General features: G+C 47.9%; 6 protein-coding genes across 6 annotated transcripts; 4 read left to right on the plus strand and 2 right to left on the minus strand.

Moving 5' to 3' along the window:
- Window positions 1–1,024: 1,024 nt before the first annotated feature.
- Window positions 1,025–4,451, plus strand: N7489_003764 (uncharacterized protein; the record flags this gene model as incomplete). Its single annotated transcript, XM_056709516.1, has 7 exons — window positions 1,025–1,252; window positions 1,368–1,883; window positions 1,932–2,367; window positions 2,431–3,077; window positions 3,191–3,316; window positions 3,367–4,371; window positions 4,431–4,451. The coding sequence occupies 7 exons, from the start codon at window positions 1,025–1,027 to the stop codon at window positions 4,449–4,451; spliced, it is 2,979 nt and encodes a 992-aa protein (XP_056567937.1).
- Window positions 4,452–5,679: 1,228 nt separating this feature from the next.
- Window positions 5,680–6,884, plus strand: N7489_003765 (porphobilinogen synthase HEM2; the record flags this gene model as incomplete). The annotated part of the gene is made up of 2 exons (XM_056709517.1): window positions 5,680–5,910; window positions 5,982–6,884. 2 exons carry the CDS (start codon window positions 5,680–5,682, stop codon window positions 6,882–6,884), a joined length of 1,134 nt encoding a protein of 377 aa, XP_056567938.1.
- Window positions 6,885–7,658: 774 nt separating this feature from the next.
- On the minus strand, window positions 7,659–9,860 carry N7489_003766 (uncharacterized protein; the record flags this gene model as incomplete). The annotated part of the gene is made up of 2 exons (XM_056709518.1): window positions 7,659–8,905; window positions 9,062–9,860. The coding sequence occupies 2 exons, from the start codon at window positions 9,858–9,860 to the stop codon at window positions 7,659–7,661; spliced, it is 2,046 nt and encodes a 681-aa protein (XP_056567939.1).
- A 1,899-nt stretch (window positions 9,861–11,759) lies between these two features.
- N7489_003767 (exportin CRM1) lies at window positions 11,760–15,666 on the plus strand (the record flags this gene model as incomplete). The annotated part of the gene is made up of 10 exons (XM_056709519.1): window positions 11,760–11,825; window positions 11,948–11,977; window positions 12,042–12,114; window positions 12,194–12,265; window positions 12,327–13,039; window positions 13,108–14,350; window positions 14,419–14,648; window positions 14,758–15,136; window positions 15,195–15,366; window positions 15,426–15,666. The coding sequence occupies 10 exons, from the start codon at window positions 11,760–11,762 to the stop codon at window positions 15,664–15,666; spliced, it is 3,219 nt and encodes a 1,072-aa protein (XP_056567940.1).
- Window positions 15,667–16,272: 606 nt separating this feature from the next.
- Window positions 16,273–16,884, plus strand: N7489_003768 (PPP1R11/YPI1 family protein; the record flags this gene model as incomplete). The annotated part of the gene is made up of 2 exons (XM_056709520.1): window positions 16,273–16,486; window positions 16,562–16,884. The coding sequence occupies 2 exons, from the start codon at window positions 16,273–16,275 to the stop codon at window positions 16,882–16,884; spliced, it is 537 nt and encodes a 178-aa protein (XP_056567941.1).
- A 551-nt stretch (window positions 16,885–17,435) lies between these two features.
- On the minus strand, window positions 17,436–19,545 carry N7489_003769 (shugoshin family protein; the record flags this gene model as incomplete). The annotated part of the gene is made up of 4 exons (XM_056709521.1): window positions 17,436–18,361; window positions 18,422–18,954; window positions 19,008–19,419; window positions 19,497–19,545. The coding sequence occupies 4 exons, from the start codon at window positions 19,543–19,545 to the stop codon at window positions 17,436–17,438; spliced, it is 1,920 nt and encodes a 639-aa protein (XP_056567942.1).
- Between the last annotated feature and the right edge of the window lie 85 nt (window positions 19,546–19,630).

Below are 19,630 nucleotides of genomic sequence, written 5' to 3' on the forward strand. Positions count from 1 at the left end.
AAATTAGATAAAGTTAGATATAGGGGGATAATAAAAGTGATAGAAATAGTAATATATAAAAAGGTAAAAAAGAGAAAAGAGTAGGATTAAACTAGTAAAGAGAAATACTACACTTTCTTAAGATAGGAGACTAGTCTTATTTATAAAGGTAGAAGTAAGAGTTCTTTAGATATCTTATAGGCACTAATTAGTAGATTCCTTATTTTAGAAGTACCCTTCTTTATCTAAACGTCTCTTAAACTATCTTTAATAACTATTAAAAAGCTAAATTTATACCCTCACTACCTATTTTATCCCTTTATTAAAGACCCTAAGTCTTATAAAGGCCTTTAGGCCTTTATTAATACTATTCTTAGAGACTTACTAAGATATTTCCTTTATTTATACCCCTATATACCTATACTATCTTTAACAGATCTAATTTTATACGTACGCTTATTTATAATATCTTTCTAGGATCTTAGGGGAGTTTTTAAGCTCACTTATATAACCTTCGGGAAACGGAGGACCTTTTTCCTATTCGGTAGGGGAGGATATAATCCTAGAAGCCTATTTCCTTATATAAATATATCTTATACCTTATTAGCCGGATCTATATAGATCCGTTTCTATACTTATATATAATATCGTTACCGTATTCCGTAGTACTTAGTCGTTGGCAAAGCTAACTCAATATAAACCATACGATCCTTTCCGAATCTCACGTCGAGACCTCTAGTCGGGGACTTTAGGCAGAAATCTCTATCGACTCTCGTCCCGGACCCTAATAAGCATTGACCGGTAACCCTACTAAGGGCTTAGGGGGACCCGATCTGTGGTCCGAGCCCCTAGGGCATAGCGCATAAGATCTGTTCCAAGGTTACTCCTCCGTCAACCTTCAATGCTTGACTATCAACTTGCTCGGCTCAGGTGCGGATGTCATTGCTAGATTTCGTGAGATTCTTTTTGAAACCACTCGAGCTCTAGGCTATGCTTGCCTAACCACTCCAACCAGGGGTACGGGAACGCGTGATAACTTAACCCGATGCCTTCTAACGTTTACTGCCCTTTCTGCGGAGTCATTCTGCTACCCGATCCCTATAGCGATGATCCAGCGTCTCTGCAGACCCGCGTTCGCCCCTGGTACGCAGAAGTACGCGGCATCTACTCAACCAATACCGCTTTTGGCTATGTCACCATAACTGGGCTAGGGATAATACGCTACCGGAACAATCTCTACGCACCGCTTGGCAACGATCTATCCTATGTCGACGTGGGAACTGAGGCGCTGGAGATGGAGGCTTTGCGAACCATCTGAAAGCCGTTGGTGCTTCGGCTTCCACAACTCGTGCTGGAGATTGCTTCTCTTCAGGCTCGGTCATGGGCAGGATGATTACTTCCGAAATGAGACGGCCATTGCAGAGTCGGTCTTCTACCAGCTCTATTGCACTCCTTGTCTCGGAGCCTCCAGTTTTGAATTTGGCCACGACTATGAGGGCGCTGCGCAAACACACAAATCGTTCGGGCGGCCTAAGGCAGTGGATCTGAGCTCGCACTTTTACGCTGACCCCTGTGCGATTCCTTCTGTGGACGACTTGAAAACGACTACCTTTGGTTTCTGCAAGGCACCTGACGGTTCGCTCTGGAAAGGGCGAGATGGTGCTCGCCCGACGACTGCGACCGTGGTGGGCATTGGCTACCACAATGAAGGGGGAAACTGTGCCTCTAGTCCCTTTGGGTCCAATGATGACCGGCATCTACTCCCATTTCCTGATGACATGAGAGAAGAAAGATGTAAAAAACTGGAAAGACCCAAGCACTATTTCTTCGATGCACTCTCGCCTGAGCTGAAATATGAGATATTTTCATATTTATCCTTTGAAGAGCTTCTGAATATCAGACTCGTATGTCGAAATCTAGCTCTACTTGCAACCGTCGACACACTCCCACAGTTGTACTGGCGAAGTAGGTTTCTCCTTGGTCAGGAGGCAGACTTTCTTTTCCCGAGACTTACAGATAAATGGGACTGGTCTCGGCTTTTCTTTTGGACCAGGGCATCTCTAAGGGCTAGACTCCTGCCCTTGGTCAATCGAAAGAGAATTCGGCAGCTGCTGGAACCCATTGCTGCTCTCGTGGATCAAGAGGCTGTTTTTCGAAATGGTCCATATGGATCTGCCTTTCACCCAGTGCAGAGCCAAGGCAGCTATTTTCAGCTAATCGATGGCGAGAGTACTGGAAAGCCGCTTCAGCTTATGGAGATAGCTGGCTCTTTTTCCGGCCAGCTAGCCTCTATTGGTGCGGATAGCCCCTTGGATGAAGGATGTCGTGTGCTTTACCACAGGACACAACCATTCATGCCGCCGCGTCAACATCATCGACAGCGAATAGGTATTTCCACTGTCCAAATCGGCACACGGAGCTTTATATCAGGAATAACCCTATTTCTGCCAGGGGACAATGTTGATCGTTTAGTCGGATATCACATTCCAGCATTCCAGAAGTGGATAGAGATTCCGTCCAGCTCCCATGTGAAAGCTCTTTGCGTGGCGTTTTGCTCAGAGGGGCTGACAGGGATTAAGTTTATATTCACAAATTCAGATTCGTCGGGCTGGGTTGGTGATAGCAATGGCCCTGGAATTGCTCAGGGAATCCTTAGCATTCCAGAGAGGTTAGATTGGTATTGCCTGCTTGCAGGTTTAGATTGTTTCAAGATCGTTTCGCTCGGCCTCGGTAAATTGACCGGCCATGCCGGAGCTTCTGTGAAGTTCCCCTCTCAAGGTGTAATGGATTCATCTTGTGTACAGGCCCATTTGTGGACACCGAATCCCCCAAGGCATGAGGATCTGATAATCAGTACTCTCCTACCATCCCAGCCTTCTCGGGCTTTTGAGCCGCGGATCAATATTGACTTCGGTGGCTCAAGAGGCCTGCTTCTCGGGTCCTTGACAAGGCTTGTATTCCACATGGCATCCAGTCCTTACCCACTCATTGGAATAGAAATATTCTACTCTGATGGAAAGTCTGTACTTTTCGGCTCCAACAGCGGCTGCGAAATCTCTTTCTTTGTCAATGGCTCAAATGGGGAGCGTATCAATCAAGTAGGCATTCTAGAAGACAGTCAGAGACACCACTCAACAATTGGGCTAGGTGGCTTGCAGGTCTTTTCTACATATCCTCCAAGCATTCGTGTGCGATGCTGATTTTGATCCAGGTCTTAACAAACCATGGACGAAGTGCCACTTTTGCTCCTCTTCGCTCTCGACTCTACGCATCTGTTGAACTTCTACCAATTTTCCCGCCTGGAAACACCATCACTGGATTTGTTGCTCTTGAAGCAGTATGTAGCAATGCCTTGAGCGCCCCGAACAGCTTCTGATCGAGACCTAGGCAAACAAACACCGTTTTATCCGAGTCGGTATCCAGTCCCAACAATGTGGCGAACAACCTATGATACCGGATGTTGTGAATCATGAATGCCATCAGATACCCGACGATCAGCTAAGATACGACGAAAAATTCACTCATTTCATAGACAGTTCAAAGCCTGGTAACTATCAGACCTATGCATCCCTCAAGAATGTCCGGAAAATCCAGGCATCCATGGGCATCCGAGGCCGATCCAGATCTTCTAATCGCATATCCGGTTTGAAGCTCGAGTATTATGACCACCCAAGTCCCAGCATAGTAGGGCAATGGATGAACGAACTCGATGATGGTTTTGAACTCTCCCCAGATGAGAAAGTCCAATCGTTAACTATCTGGCTCACTCCGATGGGTTCCTCTACTGAGTGTCAGGGAATGGAAATAGGTCAAGTCACAGCCATACATATTGAGACAACACGTTCTCGCAGTGTGACATTCCATTCCCCAGGCTTTCACTCCCTTCCACCCCAAAAGCTGCAACACCAGTACCAGAGTGACACTGGCGAGGAATTGACAGCCATCTCATGGATATTGAATGTGTCTTCTGATAGCGTTCGGGCAGTCATTTCTGGGAATGGAAGCCAGAGAGCTCAGATGATCCCGGAACAACATCCCCCTTTTGACCAGGTGCGGAAACTTTACTTTGAGACACAGAATGACGACGGCTGTAGAGAGACCATAGTCGCAGCTGAGGCCTATTTCCGAGACCGGGCGATTATCGGACTTGTCTTCGTCTATTCGTCAGATAGAAGAGCAAGCATAGGTGACTTCAGTGTTGCCGCCCGTCAAACAGTTCACTTTGCACGGGACGCTCAGATTATTGGCTTGTCCGTTGCGGCTACAGAGCACGAGCTAGTGGAAATCGAGTTTGAGATTGAATGGAATGAGCAACCTCGTTACGAGAAGCTAAGACTCTCCATCGCTTCCCCTGATGACCCGGCCAATACTCTCGGATATGACTGGCGAGATGTATGGTGCAGAGATGGAACGTCTGCAGAAAGCTACCAGCGGCTATTAGCGCGCGATAGGGTATACAAACCCCCAAGTGAGTCGAGACTAGTCGGTATTTATGTGGGCTGTCAAGAGTTCTCCCGTGTTGGAGCATTATACGAGCCCAAAGTATCTCAAAAAATATGAAGAGGACTCTCAAGCCATTTCTTAAATCCATTCTGCTTATCCCATTCGCAGACCACCTGCACAATGATCAAGAGGACTTGTGGTGACTAAATATCGATAGTGGCATGGTATAGATAGCGTGATTGGGGTAAGACGGTCATTACCAGTACCCGGCTACTGATCCTTAGCTGATATTACTCCATTAGAGCTCTCCATGTCCGCCTCTGTCACGGAGCTGTATAGCTGCTTAATTTGGTCTGTTTTGGAGTAGGGCATTCACTGAACTTGAACTCCTTGCACGCACTAGACAGTCCGTCGCCAGCAGGCCCTGCCTTTTGCCTTTCTCTCCCCATGTTAGGATTTCGTCAGATAGTCTACCAATAGATTCCTATTGCTTGAGGCCGTCACACCACTCAGAGACTGTCTCTTGTAGGTTGGTTTTGCCAGTATCATTTCAAGGGAGACATGGTCTGAGTCATGGTCCAGGTCGTCTCATGGGAGATACCGGATAAGGCTATCCTGTAGTCAAGGTGTTGGTAGCATAAGATCAATTGTTGTTTCTGAATATCAGGCCTGCTCAACAATAGCGCTACTATTATATGCAATGGATGTGTTGAGGCGGTATGGGCCAGCAGAAACGTGGTAACAGTCACAACTTATACTAAGCTACACTCTGTGTTGTATATAGAGATTCTTACCTAGGTAACCCTTGAAGGCTAATTATTAATAGGGATTATCATATTTATTATACAAAAACTACGAAGATCAGATAAGTCGATATAAGACCAGTAGTCTCTCTCTATCATATGCAAAAGAAAATGTGTATCAAAAAGGTATATAGAATGACATATAAAAGGACCACCGCGGAAAGTATACGCAAGGCAGTATACACGACTATTTGTAAACGGAATACGGAGTATATAGCCCTAAACAATACATTTCCAATTCCAAATGCCTATCTGATCTTTCACCCTCCGGATATCCGGCAGACTTTGGAGTGGCAAAGTGCGGGATGTGAAAGGCTTAGCCAACCAATCAGAATTGCCCGATATTCACCTTATTCACCTTATCCTCGGCCTCCTCACTTTGGAATTTCCCTTAAATTCCATTGAATCTTGTTCTCTGTGTTTATTTCGCTCTCTTTCTCTCTCTCTCTCAACCATGTCCTTCTCAAATTTGGTCTCCGACATTGCCTTTCGTGATGCCCGTGTGGATGATGGCAGCTCGCAAATCTCTCACGCCCGATCTCACCGGTCTCATGCGACCGCTCGGTCGTACGCCAGCACCGCAGCCACAAGCGTCAGCATTTCTGGCGAAGTTTCCAGCCAGCTACACTCCGGATACAGTCATCCCCTGACCAGAGCATGGCAGGCTGATAGGCAATTGACAAAGGTCCGCCCTCAATGATGTTATAGAACACAGAATCGCACTAGCAGCTCGTCGCTAATACATTGTCACCATAGGATATGCTCATATATCCATTGTTTATCACAGACAACCCGGACGAGGAGACATCAATTCCCTCGTTGCCGAATCAATACCGCCGTGGAATTAATCGCCTGGTTCCTTTCCTTGCCCCCCTTGTTCGGAAGGGGCTGCGCTCAGTAATGCTATTTGGTGTCCCGCTTCAACCGTCCGCCAAAGATGCACTTGGAACCGCCGCAGATGACCCAGATGGTCCTGTAATTCAAGCGATTCGTCTTCTCCGGTCTCGTTTCCCTCAACTTTATATCACAACCGATGTATGTCTCTGCGAGTATACTTCGCACGGCCACTGTGGTATCTTACGAGAAGATGGATCTCTTGACAATGCGCAATCCGTTGACCGGATCTCCGATGTAGCTATTGCCTACGCGGCGGCTGGAGCTCACTGCGTGGCCCCGTCAGACATGAACGACGGAAGGATCCGGGCTATCAAGCTCAAGTTGATTGAAGCTGGTATGGCACACCGTGTACTTTTGATGTCTTACAGTGCCAAATTCAGCGGCTGCTTATATGGACCGTTCCGTGATGCGGCTGGCTCCTGTCCCTCATTCGGGGATCGTCGGTGCTACCAGCTTCCCCCAGGCGGCCGCGGTCTTGCCCGACGTGCGATACAGAGAGATATGGCCGAAGGTGCAGATATTATCATGGTCAAGCCAGCTAGCAGCTACCTTGATATCATCCGGGATGCCAAGGATTTGGCACCGGATCTTCCAGTGGCCGCCTACCAAGTCAGTGGTGAATTTGCAATGATCCATGCCGCTGCCAAGGCCGGTGTCTTCAATCTCAAGGATATGGCCTTCGAAAGCACCGAAGGCATATTGAGAGCAGGCGCTGGGATTGTGATCAGTTATTTCGTCCCAGAATTCCTCGACTGGCTTTAGTTTTTTATTCAGCTCGCCATTTTCTCCTTTTCTACACTTTCTCCACTCCAAAAGTGCGATTTTTCGGGCATCTCATTTTCCGTGTGATTACCATGACTACATTTCTATATCTGACTTTTATAACGGGTCCGATGTGTTAAACATAAAATGCTACCTGAAACTGGATAGATTCCCCTTATGAGATATGATGTTTCCTTTTTATTTGGTTGTTAACGATTACCCCTTGTTACAATGCTATTAATTATTATTATTTCTTTTTCTGTCCAACCGATGGTGTAGCAGATATTTGATCTCTAATTGACATGTAAAAACTTTGCAGAATCGAGATTGAATTGAGGTAAATGATGCAGAGGCATTGTGTATAGACTGCAAGATACCCGGTTCGCCGCGCAGAACGCTAACAACACCCTTCTGCTATCAGCCAACGATGAAAGCCCCAGGTATATGTCTCTGGATTCTCGATGTCGACCATAGTAGGAAATGGAATGACGTTCAATGTACCAACTGATCAAGCGACCGGGAGCGGTGAATCAAGGAAAGGGGAAACCATTCGACAGCGACAGTGGATATCAAAAACGAGAAAAGAACAAAAACAGGTAGGGGGAAGAAAAAGGAACCAAATCAAATCAAATATGATCAAACCAAACCAGACGAAGAAATCCATGCGGAGTCATAATTTTGCTCTCCCACTTATAAGCGTTGGTAAACCAGCACCGTAGCGGAAGATCTTTCGGCGTTTCCATATACAAAATTCATCAATTCACGTCACTCCATTCACATAGCAAAGCTGGGTTTTGATCCCTGAAACATGTAACCTGCAATGTTCGTGTTGACGATCTCTCCCGGGGCCACATAAACCCCACGAGCAAGACGAACCCCTGGGTAGATGATACACCCCGCGCCCACATAACAATCTTCTTCAATGATGACCTGACGACCTTGATACCGACTTTGCGATCCTTTGCGCTCTTGCATGTTGGGATGAGCGGTTGAACTAATTATTTTGACGTTGGGGCCTATCCATGTATGAGCACCGATGCGGATAACACAGTCATCCACAAACAGGCAATTTTCCGAGATCATGACGTCCTCGCCGAGGTGGATATTATAACCATAGTGGCAACTAAAGGGGGCCTCGACGACCGCCCCTTGGCCGATGGATCCGACAGAGCGAGGCACGCCGGTTCCAGCTGGTGAATTGACAATGGAACATGCCGGGGGTACGATGACCTCCTTCAGGAGGCGGTTTTGCTCTTTCGAACTGATGCCATTGAGCGGATTGCAGGCGTTGTTAAATTTCCACAGAGCACCTCGGCAGCGATCCCTTTCCTCTACGAGGTGCACGTCAAATGGTCGGTAGAGCTTGCCCCTGATCATCTTTTCCTTCTCCGTCTCGTCACTCGACACGGTACGGCCAGAGAGCTGATGTTCGATACTGAGCGCCATTCGAGCCTGCGCCTGGGGACTATGGGTATCCACAGCCGCCGCGGGCAACGTTCGTTGCTCGGGCCCATTTTGGAACAAGGGCATACTGGATTTAGGATGAGACGGATGACTAAGGTCCCGAAGAGAAGAGATGACCGGGTAGTCAGGTTTGGGACGTCCTTCCCGCGATAGCTCATGGATTGGTGGGACCTCCCGATAATCGACGACTTTCGCTATAGGTTCGGATGGATAGGGGGGATGACCAGTATTAGACGTGGCGCCTGGCCCAGCACCTGGCCAAGCTTGTTTTGACCACGCATGGTTGGATGGTGTATGTGTTGGGCTGGTGCTGTATTGTTGCACAGGGCGGTCATTCTCCTCCACCAGGGGCCTGATTTTTGCCGCGTCGACATGCTCCACTAAGCCAGGCTGTCGGTCTTGAGGTCGTGATGTTTCTTGCATATACGGGCCATTGATGTCTGAATAGCCTTCTTTGGATTGCAATGGGATCGGGGCTTTCGTGCTAGATGGCTTTTGCCAGGTGCTTCGGGATGAATACCCTTCACATAAGAAGCCTCCACGAATACAGTTGTTGCCTACAATGCATCATTAATGTCGCTCCTTTCGTTGATCTTGGACGGGGAATGATTTGGAAACGGAAGGGAAAAGCCAGAAAAAAAGGGAAAAAAAGGAAAAAAAAAAACCGAGAGAGAGGGAGAAAGGGGAGCTAGAACTATTAGGAGTGGACTTACATGCCGGATGTTGCTCGTCGCATTTCTTTTTTCTGCGGCGGCAGGTCATACAACCTGTCTTCGTTCGGTTACTAAATACCCGCTTTCTCTTTGGAGCCACCTGCATTGTCCCATGTCGGTCTGGCGCATAACCAGGAGAGGATGGGTGTTGAGGGCCGGGGGTCGAGCGATTTGTTATGGACTTTTCTTGGCCTGCCTCGCGTTGAAGAGCGTCTGCTAGGTGGGCATCCGATGCATCCATTTGCTGGGCCCGTTGTGCTTGAGTGATCAGCTGAGAATCATATTCTGACCAAGGACTATTAGCAGAAGTCTGGCCCGCATCATTGCCCTCAGACCGTTGCGACGGTGTTGCAGAATGATTGCCACGCTCCATCTCCGAGACCGATCCTGGTATACTGCCATTCGGATTGGGTTGGTTGCTGTCCATGGGACGGGTCACCGGGCTCCTGGAAGCGTTCACAGAATCTCGTTCTCGGGATTCTGATCTCTTTCTCTTATTCTTATTGTGAGAGCCGCTGGGCGAGGATCTTTGTGACCACTTCTCTTGATCATTGGCAGGATCATCCCGGTCATCTCGTTGAGTGGCATCTGAGTTGGTCTTTTCCTGGGCTGGCACACGTTCTCCATTGGGGATGGAACTGGGTGTTGGCCCATTCCCTTTCCCATTGGTATTGCCAGGGTTCACAGGTTCTCTCCCATTAACTGCAGTAAATCGGGATGGGCTGTGCTCCGTCCCTGTTTCGGCCCCAGAATCGTGACCACCATTCATGACGGGTCCAGCAGCAAGAGCCGTCATCATAGAAGCCAAGAAAAGAAATGAAGGCGAAAGCAGAGACCACAAAAGAATAGGGCTGAGGTTACACCGAGAGGTGCAAGAGACTATTCAAGTATATGGCGGAGATAGGCAAAGGTAACAACTCAATTGCCAAGAAATAGCCCCCAAATATGAGGGATGAGTCTCAAAGAGTAGAGAATAGAGGCTTTTCAAAGTTCTGGAAATACTTCCAATATCTTAGTCAACTCTTTTGGTGTTTGCGTAGAATTGCCAGTTAAGTCACCCGCGGGTGGGGCGAGGAGATCGGGAGATTATCAGAGATAGTATACAAGATGTGTTGAAAGAGAGCATTCAACCAAGAGGGTTGTTTTTAATAATGGGAAGAAAAAAAGATATAAAAAAAAAGAAGAAGAAGAAGAAGTAGCAAAAAGGTTTCAATATAAAGAAGAGGTAAAGAGAGAGAAAGCCAAAGGAGGAAGAGACGGAAAATGGGGGAGAAGAGGGAGGAGGGGGGAAGAGAACTAATAAGAGAGAAAGGGAAAACACCGAGCTAGGACCCTCTGTCTCTTCTCTCACTCTCCCTCCCTCTCTCTTTTTCATGAAAAGTACAAAATAATAAAAAATAATAATAAAAAAGAGTCCAATAACTAAAGGGAAAAAAAAGAGAGGAAAGGGGAAGTTGGCGATCGGCAATGACGGCGTCAACACTCACAACCAATCGGAGAAGCGATCAGCCGTCTCCTAGTGAAAGGCGCGGGTCTGAGACATTGCCCAGGTGGCCCATCCGCTGACTTCGCTGACTTCGTTTCCCTCCCAATTTTCTTTTTGCCCACATTCGCCATTGGCGCCCGTGTACGCCGTGTACGCCGTGTCCCGCGCATAAGGGCGGTTATGCCGCTTAAAGGGTTTTTGAATTTTTGGTGATTATTTTCTCGGTATATTGACATATATATTTTATTTAATTCTTCCCTTGTTATAATTGTTATTCTAATTCTCTTTCTCCCTAATTCCTTCTAAAAGCCTGTTTTTAATTTTTTTCCCCCATGGATTCTGGCGCCCATCTCGGGAATTATTGATGACTTGCAGCGTGCCGCGGCGCTAGGACCAAGGAACTAAAATCAACTAGAGGAGTCGGCTGGGCACGGATGCCTCATGGGCGCTTTCAGGGAGTTTAGACGACTTTTCTTTGTTACAGTCCAAACCTCCCACTTTATCTGTCATATTCTTATACGGAATATCTCCGTACAGGCATGTATATAGATATACATGTACCTAAGTAGGTATTGTACATACTGGCACCTGATTCAGTCCCAACTCTCAGAATTCTATCACTATCACTATCACTTTTCTCATAGCACCTATCATAAATTCATAATGAAAATGTAATAATAATAGTACTTATCCATACTATCCAATCATAAATACAATGGTACATATGTATGTACATTAGGTATCTATTTCAACCTTGGAAGGTTCCAAGGTTCCAGGTAAGAGCTTGGTGCTGACTAAGACTTCGACGAGACCGCGAGAGATCAAGTTCAAACATCCAACGCGCTCTCACCGCCAGAGTCTACGATAGCTTCCTTCTTTTTTTTGTCCCCCAAATTTCATGCTTATTTTTTTTACTGCCTTCAGTGTATGGTAAGCCTTGACCTAAACTCACATTCCCTCCCCCTTAGTCCCCCTGTCCAATCATTTCTCGTCCTGACATCGTGCTGACCCCCCCCCAAGACCCCTCTAAAGGATCTCTACCCCACCGAACACACTTGCTTCTCATTCCCCTCTATCATTTGATACTGCCTTGCAGCCGCCCTGGCACCACCATATCCTGTCCAGGCGGTTCCCATCAACCTCCACCCTTGATTCTCGTGTCTCAACCCCCCCATTCCGTCATCAGAGGCGACATCGCCAGCCTCCGCCGGGATGTCGATTTCGGTACAAGAGCTGGACAACACGGTCCGAGCTTTGTTTGAAGGCAAAGGTGCTGTGGTAAGTTAAACCTTCTGCTCGATACAGCTTGGATTGCAGAATTCATGGAAATTCATGGATTCTCTATACCCCTCAGTGAAGATTTGGGGATCACAACACTGACACTGATAACCCACCTCTAGCAAAACCAAGCACAGCAGACTTTGACAGAAGTAAGCGCGCAGCCCTTCCACAACGTCGTCTGAATTGTAAACTAATCATTCCTGTGCTCTTCAGTTCAAGCAAAATCCCGATGCCTGGGTCACCGTGGGCAATATCCTCCAAGAGGCCTCATACCTTCAAACCAAATGTGTGTTTTGAGTGGCAACACCCCCCTATGCCTTGAAATTTCTGGGGGAACCAAAAAGAGGAGTTGCTGACTTTAATAGACATTGCTCTCCAAGTCTTGGACAATGTGATTATGACCCGATGGAAGGTTCTACCAAGAGACCAATGCCAGGGTAAGAACTACAATAACATCGTGATTCTGCCTCCCGCCCATACTAATATTATCCATCATAGGTATCCGCAATTTTATTGTGAGATTTATTCTCGAGAATTCCGAATCCGAAGAGAAAATCCAAGCGGAGCGCCCTCTACTGAACAAGCTCAATCTCGTTCTCGTCTCCATTCTGAAGCAAGAATGGCCGCACAACTGGCCCACCTTCATCAACGAGATCATCTCTTCTTGTCATGCCAGCCTTTCGATCTGTGAGAACAACATGACAATTCTCCGTCTGTTGTCGGAGGAAGTCTTCGATTTTTCGCAAGATCAAATGACTTCTGCCAAGGCACGGAATTTGAAGACCTCCATGACCTCGGAATTTGCGTCGATCTTCCAATTGTGCTCCGAGGTTCTTAACACTGCAAACCAACCTAGTTTGGTGAAAGCGACCCTCGAAACTCTTCTTCGATTTTTGAACTGGATCCCGTTGGGATACATCTTCGAAACCCCTATCATCAACACTCTCCTCACCCGATTCCTGGGAGAGCCCGAGTTCCGAAATGTGACTTTGAAGTGTCTGACTGAGATTGGTGGCTTGCAAATTGGCGCTCCTTACAACTACGACGAACGGTTGGTGCACATGTTCACCGAGACCCTCACGACCGTTTCCAATGTCATTCCTCTGTCCCTGGACCTGAAGCAGACATATGCCATGAGCAACGGACGAGACCAAGAGTTTGTATCAAACTTGGCCTTGTTCCTCTCGAGCTTTTTCAGTGCTCATCTGGATGTACGCTCCTCCTTTCCTTCAACGCCATGCTGGTTTTCTTGTTGCTGACGTCCTGCTTTCTTTCATAGCTTATCGAGAAGTTGCCCAACCAAGATTACCTCACGCACGCACATTTCTACCTGATTCGGGTCAGCCAGATCGACGATCGGGAAGTGTTCAAGATTTGCTTGGACTACTGGACGAGGCTCGTCCAAGAACTTTACGAGGAGATGCAGCAGCTCCCAATTACCGACATTAACCCGCTGGTATCCATGAGCGTTAGTGGGTTGGCGAATGGTGGTGCTCCCAATCCCACTACCCTAGCGAACTATCCTTTGCGCAAGCACAAGTACGAGACTGTGTTAACAAACCTCCGCACCGTGATGATCGAGAAGATGGTCCGCCCAGAAGAGGTCTTGGTTGTCGAAAACGACGAGGGTGAAATTGTGCGCGAGTTTGTTAAGGAAAGTGACACCATCCAACTTTACAAGACGATACGCGAATGCTTGGTCTACCTGACCCATCTTGATGTGGTTGATACGGAGACCATCATGATCGATAAACTGGCCAAGCAAGTTGATGGAACCGAATGGTCGTGGGTGAACTGTAACACGCTTTGCTGGGCTATTGGTTCTATCTCTGGAGCCATGAACGAGGAAACCGAAAAACGTTTCCTGGTAACCGTGATCAAGGATCTTCTTGGCCTCACAGAGCAGAAGCGCGGAAAGGACAACAAAGCTGTGGTGGCGAGTAACATCATGTACATCGTGGGACAATACCCCCGGTTCTTGAAGGCTCACTGGAAGTTCCTGAAGACGGTCGTCAACAAGCTCTTTGAGTTTATGCACGAGACACACGAGGGTGTCCAAGACATGGCTTGCGATACGTTTATCAAGATCGCCAACAAGTGCAGACGCCATTTCGTGGCACTCCAACCTGGTGAAAGCGAACCTTTCATCGAAGAAATTGTCCGGAATATGAGAAAGATCACGATGGACCTCTCCCCGCAACAGATCCATACTTTCTATGAAGCCTGTGGCTACATGATCTCAGCGCAAGGTCAGAAGGGTCTTCAAGACCGCTTGACTGAAAACTTGATGGCGCTCCCTAACACCGCCTGGGATCAAATTATTGCGGAGGCAAACCAAAACCCCGCGATTCTGCAAGATGCTAACACCATCAAGATCGTCGGAAACATCATGAAGACTAATGTTGCAGCTTGCTCTTCAATTGGTACCTACTTTTATTCTCAGATTGGCCGGATCTATCACGACATGTTGAATATGTACCGTGCTGCCAGTCAGCTGATTAATGATGCTGTTGCTAGTGATGGTAAGTAACCCAACTCACCGTTGATGAGCAGCCGAAATTCTTTTCCCATTTGACTGACACACAAACAGGAGCCATTGCACCGAAAACCCCCAAGGTCCGAGGACTTCGGACCATCAAGAAAGAAATCTTGAAGCTCATTGACACCTACGTGGACAAGTCAGACGACCTTGAGATGGTCAATGCCAGCATGGTACCGCCGCTTATGGAGGCTGTACTGATTGATTATGCCCGGAACGTCCCCGATGCACGCGAGGCTGAGGTCCTGAATGCCATGACTACGATCATCCACAAGCTTCACGTATGTTCCTTCTTGGCTTTTTTTTTTTTTTAACTTGATGACTGGCAATGCCCCTTTATTCAATGGCTTTGCACATCGCATACTTGCACCTTGCTAACAGCTGAATTAGAATCTGATGGAGGATAAGATTCCAGCCATCATGGACAGTGTTTTCAACTGCACTCTTGAGATGATCAACAAAGACTTCCACGAATACCCTGAACATCGGGTTGAGTTCTTTAAACTACTTCAAGCTGTCAATCTGTACTGCTTCCAGGCACTTTTGAAACTCGATGCTGCGCAGTTCAAGTTTGTCATCGATTCATGCATGTGGGCATCAAAGCATGACAACCGCGAGGTGGAGAACACTGGTCTTACAATGTGCCTGGAGCTGATGAACAACATGGCCGAAACTGACCCGCAGACCTCGAGTATTTTCTTCCGCGAGTTCTACATCCCAATTCTCCAGGACGTCTTCTTTGTCCTCACAGATAGTGACCATAAGGCTGGTAAGTGATGTCCTTAGTGTTTGGTATGGAAAAAGAAGCTTACAACGTGATCTTCTAGGATTCAAATCCCAGGCTATGCTTTTGTCGCGCATGTTTTACTTTGTGGAATCAGGCAAAATCCAGGAGCCCATCTACTCCCCCGATCAAGCTCCGGCTGGGACTTCAAACAAAGACTTTTTGCAGGAGCACATCGCAAATTTGCTCAAGAATGCATTCGGTAATCTTCAAGAGTAAGCTCCCTCGGCGTCGATTGAAATCATGCAAGACCGTACTGACTTTTTCCCACCAGAGCACAAATCAAGCAATTTGTTCTTGGACTGTTTGCATACACTGACGACTTAAACAAATTCAAGACTCATCTTCGTGATTTCTTGATTTCCCTGAAAGAATTCTCTGATGACAACGCGGAGCTGTATGCCGAAGAACGGGAACAGGCGGTGCGTGATGCCCAGGTCGCTGAGCGCGATCGAGCTATGAAGGTTGGAGGTCTGTTGAAGCCATCGGAGATGGATCATGAGGATGAGCTATGACTGGACCAAGAACTGCGTGCTGAGTTTGTTGCTGCCTCTACTGGTTCCCCTGGACACGAGCAAGAATCAGGGTTGACCTGGAATGACGGCCTTGACGGCTGGTCCTTCTACGAGCTCTAGATCATGGGAAGCCATGTGTTGCTGCAACATGGGAGGCTTTGCTCTGGAAAGATGTGTGTGAATTTATTCTTTTATCTTTTCTTTTTTTTTTATCACCTCCCTTGGCTGTTGGGCATGCGACATAAACCCATTCCCTGTCTGAGCGGGTTGAGATTGGTGCATCACGGCTCTACATGGAATGGAATTACCAATTTCATCTGTGTACTTTGCCTATTCAAGGCGCGAGCTTGTTTGATAGCTTCTAACGTCAAATGATTTAAAAACTATTTCCAATTCAAAGATACAAACAGTGTATAAGTGATAACTGTCTTAACTACATTGAGGCCTATGCTATGTATAGATATCGTATGTACATGTGCAGTGATCGGAAGGCGGTGAATCCTTATCAGTTGCATCACCAGAAAAAGTACCTAGGTAGTGATTTTATGCTTCTTTGCTTCTTTGCTTCTCTAGCCCTTTTAACTCACGTCACTCTATTCCATCACAATGTCTCGAACACGCCAGCCGATGGGGTCAAATCTGTTCCAAACCACCACAGAGTCCCCACAAGACTCCTCAACTGCCCACATTCCCCCAACCCTCAGATTACGAGCTGAGGAAGCACCTACTGATGCCAGCGAAGCAACATCGTCTTCTCGGCGAATCAGATGGAGTGAAGATGTTGTAGACAACGAGGGCATGGGAAAAAAGAGTTCAAAAGGTATGGTTCTAATTTATCCATTCTCTATTCACCTCGATCATTCTCCGCAACCAGCAACAATCTAACCGCCCCCAGTATGCTGCATCTACCACAAAGCTCGGCCAGTGGGAGAAAGTAGCTCAGAAGAGTCTTCATCCAGCTCATCTGAGAGTGATAGCGAGAGTGAAGACGACCGTCGCACCGCCAGAGTCAACCGGGCTCGCCACACACACTCACACAACGGAGGGCGGGAACCCCACAGCGAGCACGCGTCCCAACCGGACGAAGGGTGTTGCCCCGAAGACCACGGCTCTAAACCGAAACGCAATCGCAGGAAGCCAAGTCCGAATGCATATGAGAAGATGCCTAAGCCGTCGAAGAATCCGAAGCAGAACCAAAATCATGCGCGGGGTACTTGATATTGTTTTTTGGGGCTTTTCCGATTGGTAAGGCAATGCAAGGCAAGGAGATGAGGCGGAACTGAGCAAATCTTGGGCTATGGCTTCTAATCGGGCTCCGATGCACAGCCATACGAATCATCTTGGCTAGGGTCGTATACTACCCCCTCCCTTTGTGTGTGATATGTGACAGATCTATATCTGTGCGCAGTGTGTATGACCATTGCACGACGCTGGGAAAGAGCCACTCAACTCCGGTTTGTGGCATGCAGGAAAATGTACAATGAAATGGCATGACCTTTGACAGTGTCAGAGGGGAGGGACATGTCGAATCCATTTACGGCGCGCTGCATCCGATGCGACGGTTGAGTGGTCATTGGAAGAGCTACTTTTACTTGGCCTACTTGAAACACGTAGAGGACGTTGGGTAGACAAGATAATGAAATTTGTATTGAGAAGATAGGGATCGCAGTGAGGGGGTATCTGAAACATAACTGCAGCCCGGTCCGGTCTATAATTGTACATAGGCAAGGATAGAGAGATCTTGTTACTGGCAAGCGCTAAAGTGAACTTCATACCATCATGCTTTTTCTCCTTGCAGCAACACGCTGCCCACGTCTGACGTCATTGGTGTCCATTGTCGAAATGTTTGGTCCCGGTCCAAATGAGTCCTCGTCTTCTGGAGAGTCGCCAGTTGGGGATTGCAGGTCAACCTGGTCCACGCCGTATTGTGCTATATTTGCAGTTGTACTCCTGGGGTTTGACGAGTGACGTCGAGTCTGACGCCTTGAATTTAATGGCTTTTGAGACACTTGGGCCGAGATATCTGCGAGGCTGTCCTCAATCTCATTTTTGAGGGCACAACTTGGATTCTCCGCATCGTTGTCGTCCTTTGGGTTCGCTGACACCTTGCGTTTTCTCCGTGAGACCATTGCCAGCTGTTCTGAAGATCCATCTGCGGAGAACAGATCTGAGCTCTGCGCCAGAGTGGAATCATCTGGGAGGCTGCTATGAGGCTGAGTGTGGCCACCCTCTCCTCCACCGTCCACGTTTTCTTGACTTGCCTGGAAACTAGAGGACCTTCGCGATCCAAGTGCAACAGCATCGATCATTTCCTTGGTAGGGCGGCGCATCTTGTCCCGGAGGTTAGGCTCTGCATAGCTAACTACAGCACCACGACGCCGGGAAGGCCGAACTGCAGACTCTTCCTCCGTCTTCATTGCATTCGGATGTAGTGGCATTGCTGGCTGGTGTGGCGTTGGCTCTTCTAGCTGGGGAGGGACAGGGTGACTGGCGCGCTTTTCTTTGTTTGAAGGAGCGATTCTGGAAACACGCGGCTTTTGATTGACAGTCTTGCCACCGATTTTCTCGACATCCTTCACTTTCTGGGGCGAGTTGTTATTCTCGTCACCCTTAGTGGACATTTGCAGAAGCTTAGAGTCCTGGTACGAAGACATGCGGGCCTTCTTGGGAGATCCTAGATTGGAATTTGCACTCTCTGTTCGGATTGTTAGCTATACCCATTGTAGGGTTTGAACTAAGAGTCTGCAGAACATACTTGGCTCGAGGACCTTCCGCATAGACAGGACCGGGGCTTTTGAACCTCTTGTCACCTCGACGTGGCTTTCAGTGAGTAACTGGTCTCGCTGTGTATCTTCGAATGGTGTTGTTCGCTTTTTGGGGCTGTGACTGGGCCGGGTGAATTGGAATTCGTCGTCGTCGCCAATAAGGTTGGATGCGAATCTGTCATCGTCTTCGGGTATGTATTTGCGCTTTGTTGAAACCGGTTTTGCATGCTGAGTAGTGTCGACAGGTGGACTTGGCGGCCGATCTGTTTGCGCGGGGCTAATTTCTGGCGCAACAATCGAACCTGACTTCTTTTTCTTCCTGCGTGTCTCGAGGGTTGGAGGAAGTAACGGCTCTGGTTCTTCGGGGGTATCATTTTCTATTTGGCTCCTGAATTTCGATTCTGGTGGCGATGGACTTGAATGTTCGATAGGTGCATCCCCTTCCTCCGGCGTAAAGCTGAACTGTGGCGGAGAATCTAGGATGCTGTGATCGTCATGGACCAGGCTGTCGAGCTCCTGGGGCCTGGAGAAGGTGTTAGCAACTTGGAGTGGCCTAAAAATATGGAGCGTCCTTACTCCAGAGTCCGCCGGGGATAATATTTGTCCTCAACAATGGCAGGAAGCCTTCCATCTTCGCCTCCCACTATGTCTTCTGTCCTAGGTCTGGACTCCGCCTGCTTTGGCCTATCGAGCTGATCGTCGCAGAGCTTTCCCACCTTGCGGGGCAATGAACCCAAATCTGCCGCCAAATTGCTCAACTCGGCTAGTTTGGCATCTAGCTTGGATTTGATGTCGTATATTCCATTGTGCAGCATTTTCCCTGCTTCCAATCTTTCGGTTTCCTGTGTGAGATTGATGACCTGTTTGCGAAGCGACACATTCTCCGAAAGTAGATGCGATACTTCTGACTCTAGGCTGCGAATACGAAGAGATTGCAAGGAGTTCACCCTTGCGATCTCACGGTTTTGTCGCACAAATCGTCGCTTCACTGGATGGAAACCAAGAGGCCATATGTCAACTGCTAGCTCGAACGTTGTAAAATAGCGGTATATTGCGCGCACTTACAAGCATCAATGGACTCGGCAGGAGCCGCATAGTCATTCAACCGAGCCATGGTGTTGACCGGGGGGCAGCGACCACTGCGTAATTAGACAGGTTGGAAGACAATCCTGGTGTGCAGGTAGAATGAACTTGGACGT

This window comes from Penicillium chrysogenum, assembly GCF_028827035.1.
Source record: "Penicillium chrysogenum strain IBT 35668 chromosome Unknown utg000002l_segment0_segment0, whole genome shotgun sequence".
Taxonomy (NCBI): Eukaryota; Fungi; Ascomycota; class Eurotiomycetes; order Eurotiales; family Aspergillaceae; genus Penicillium; species Penicillium chrysogenum.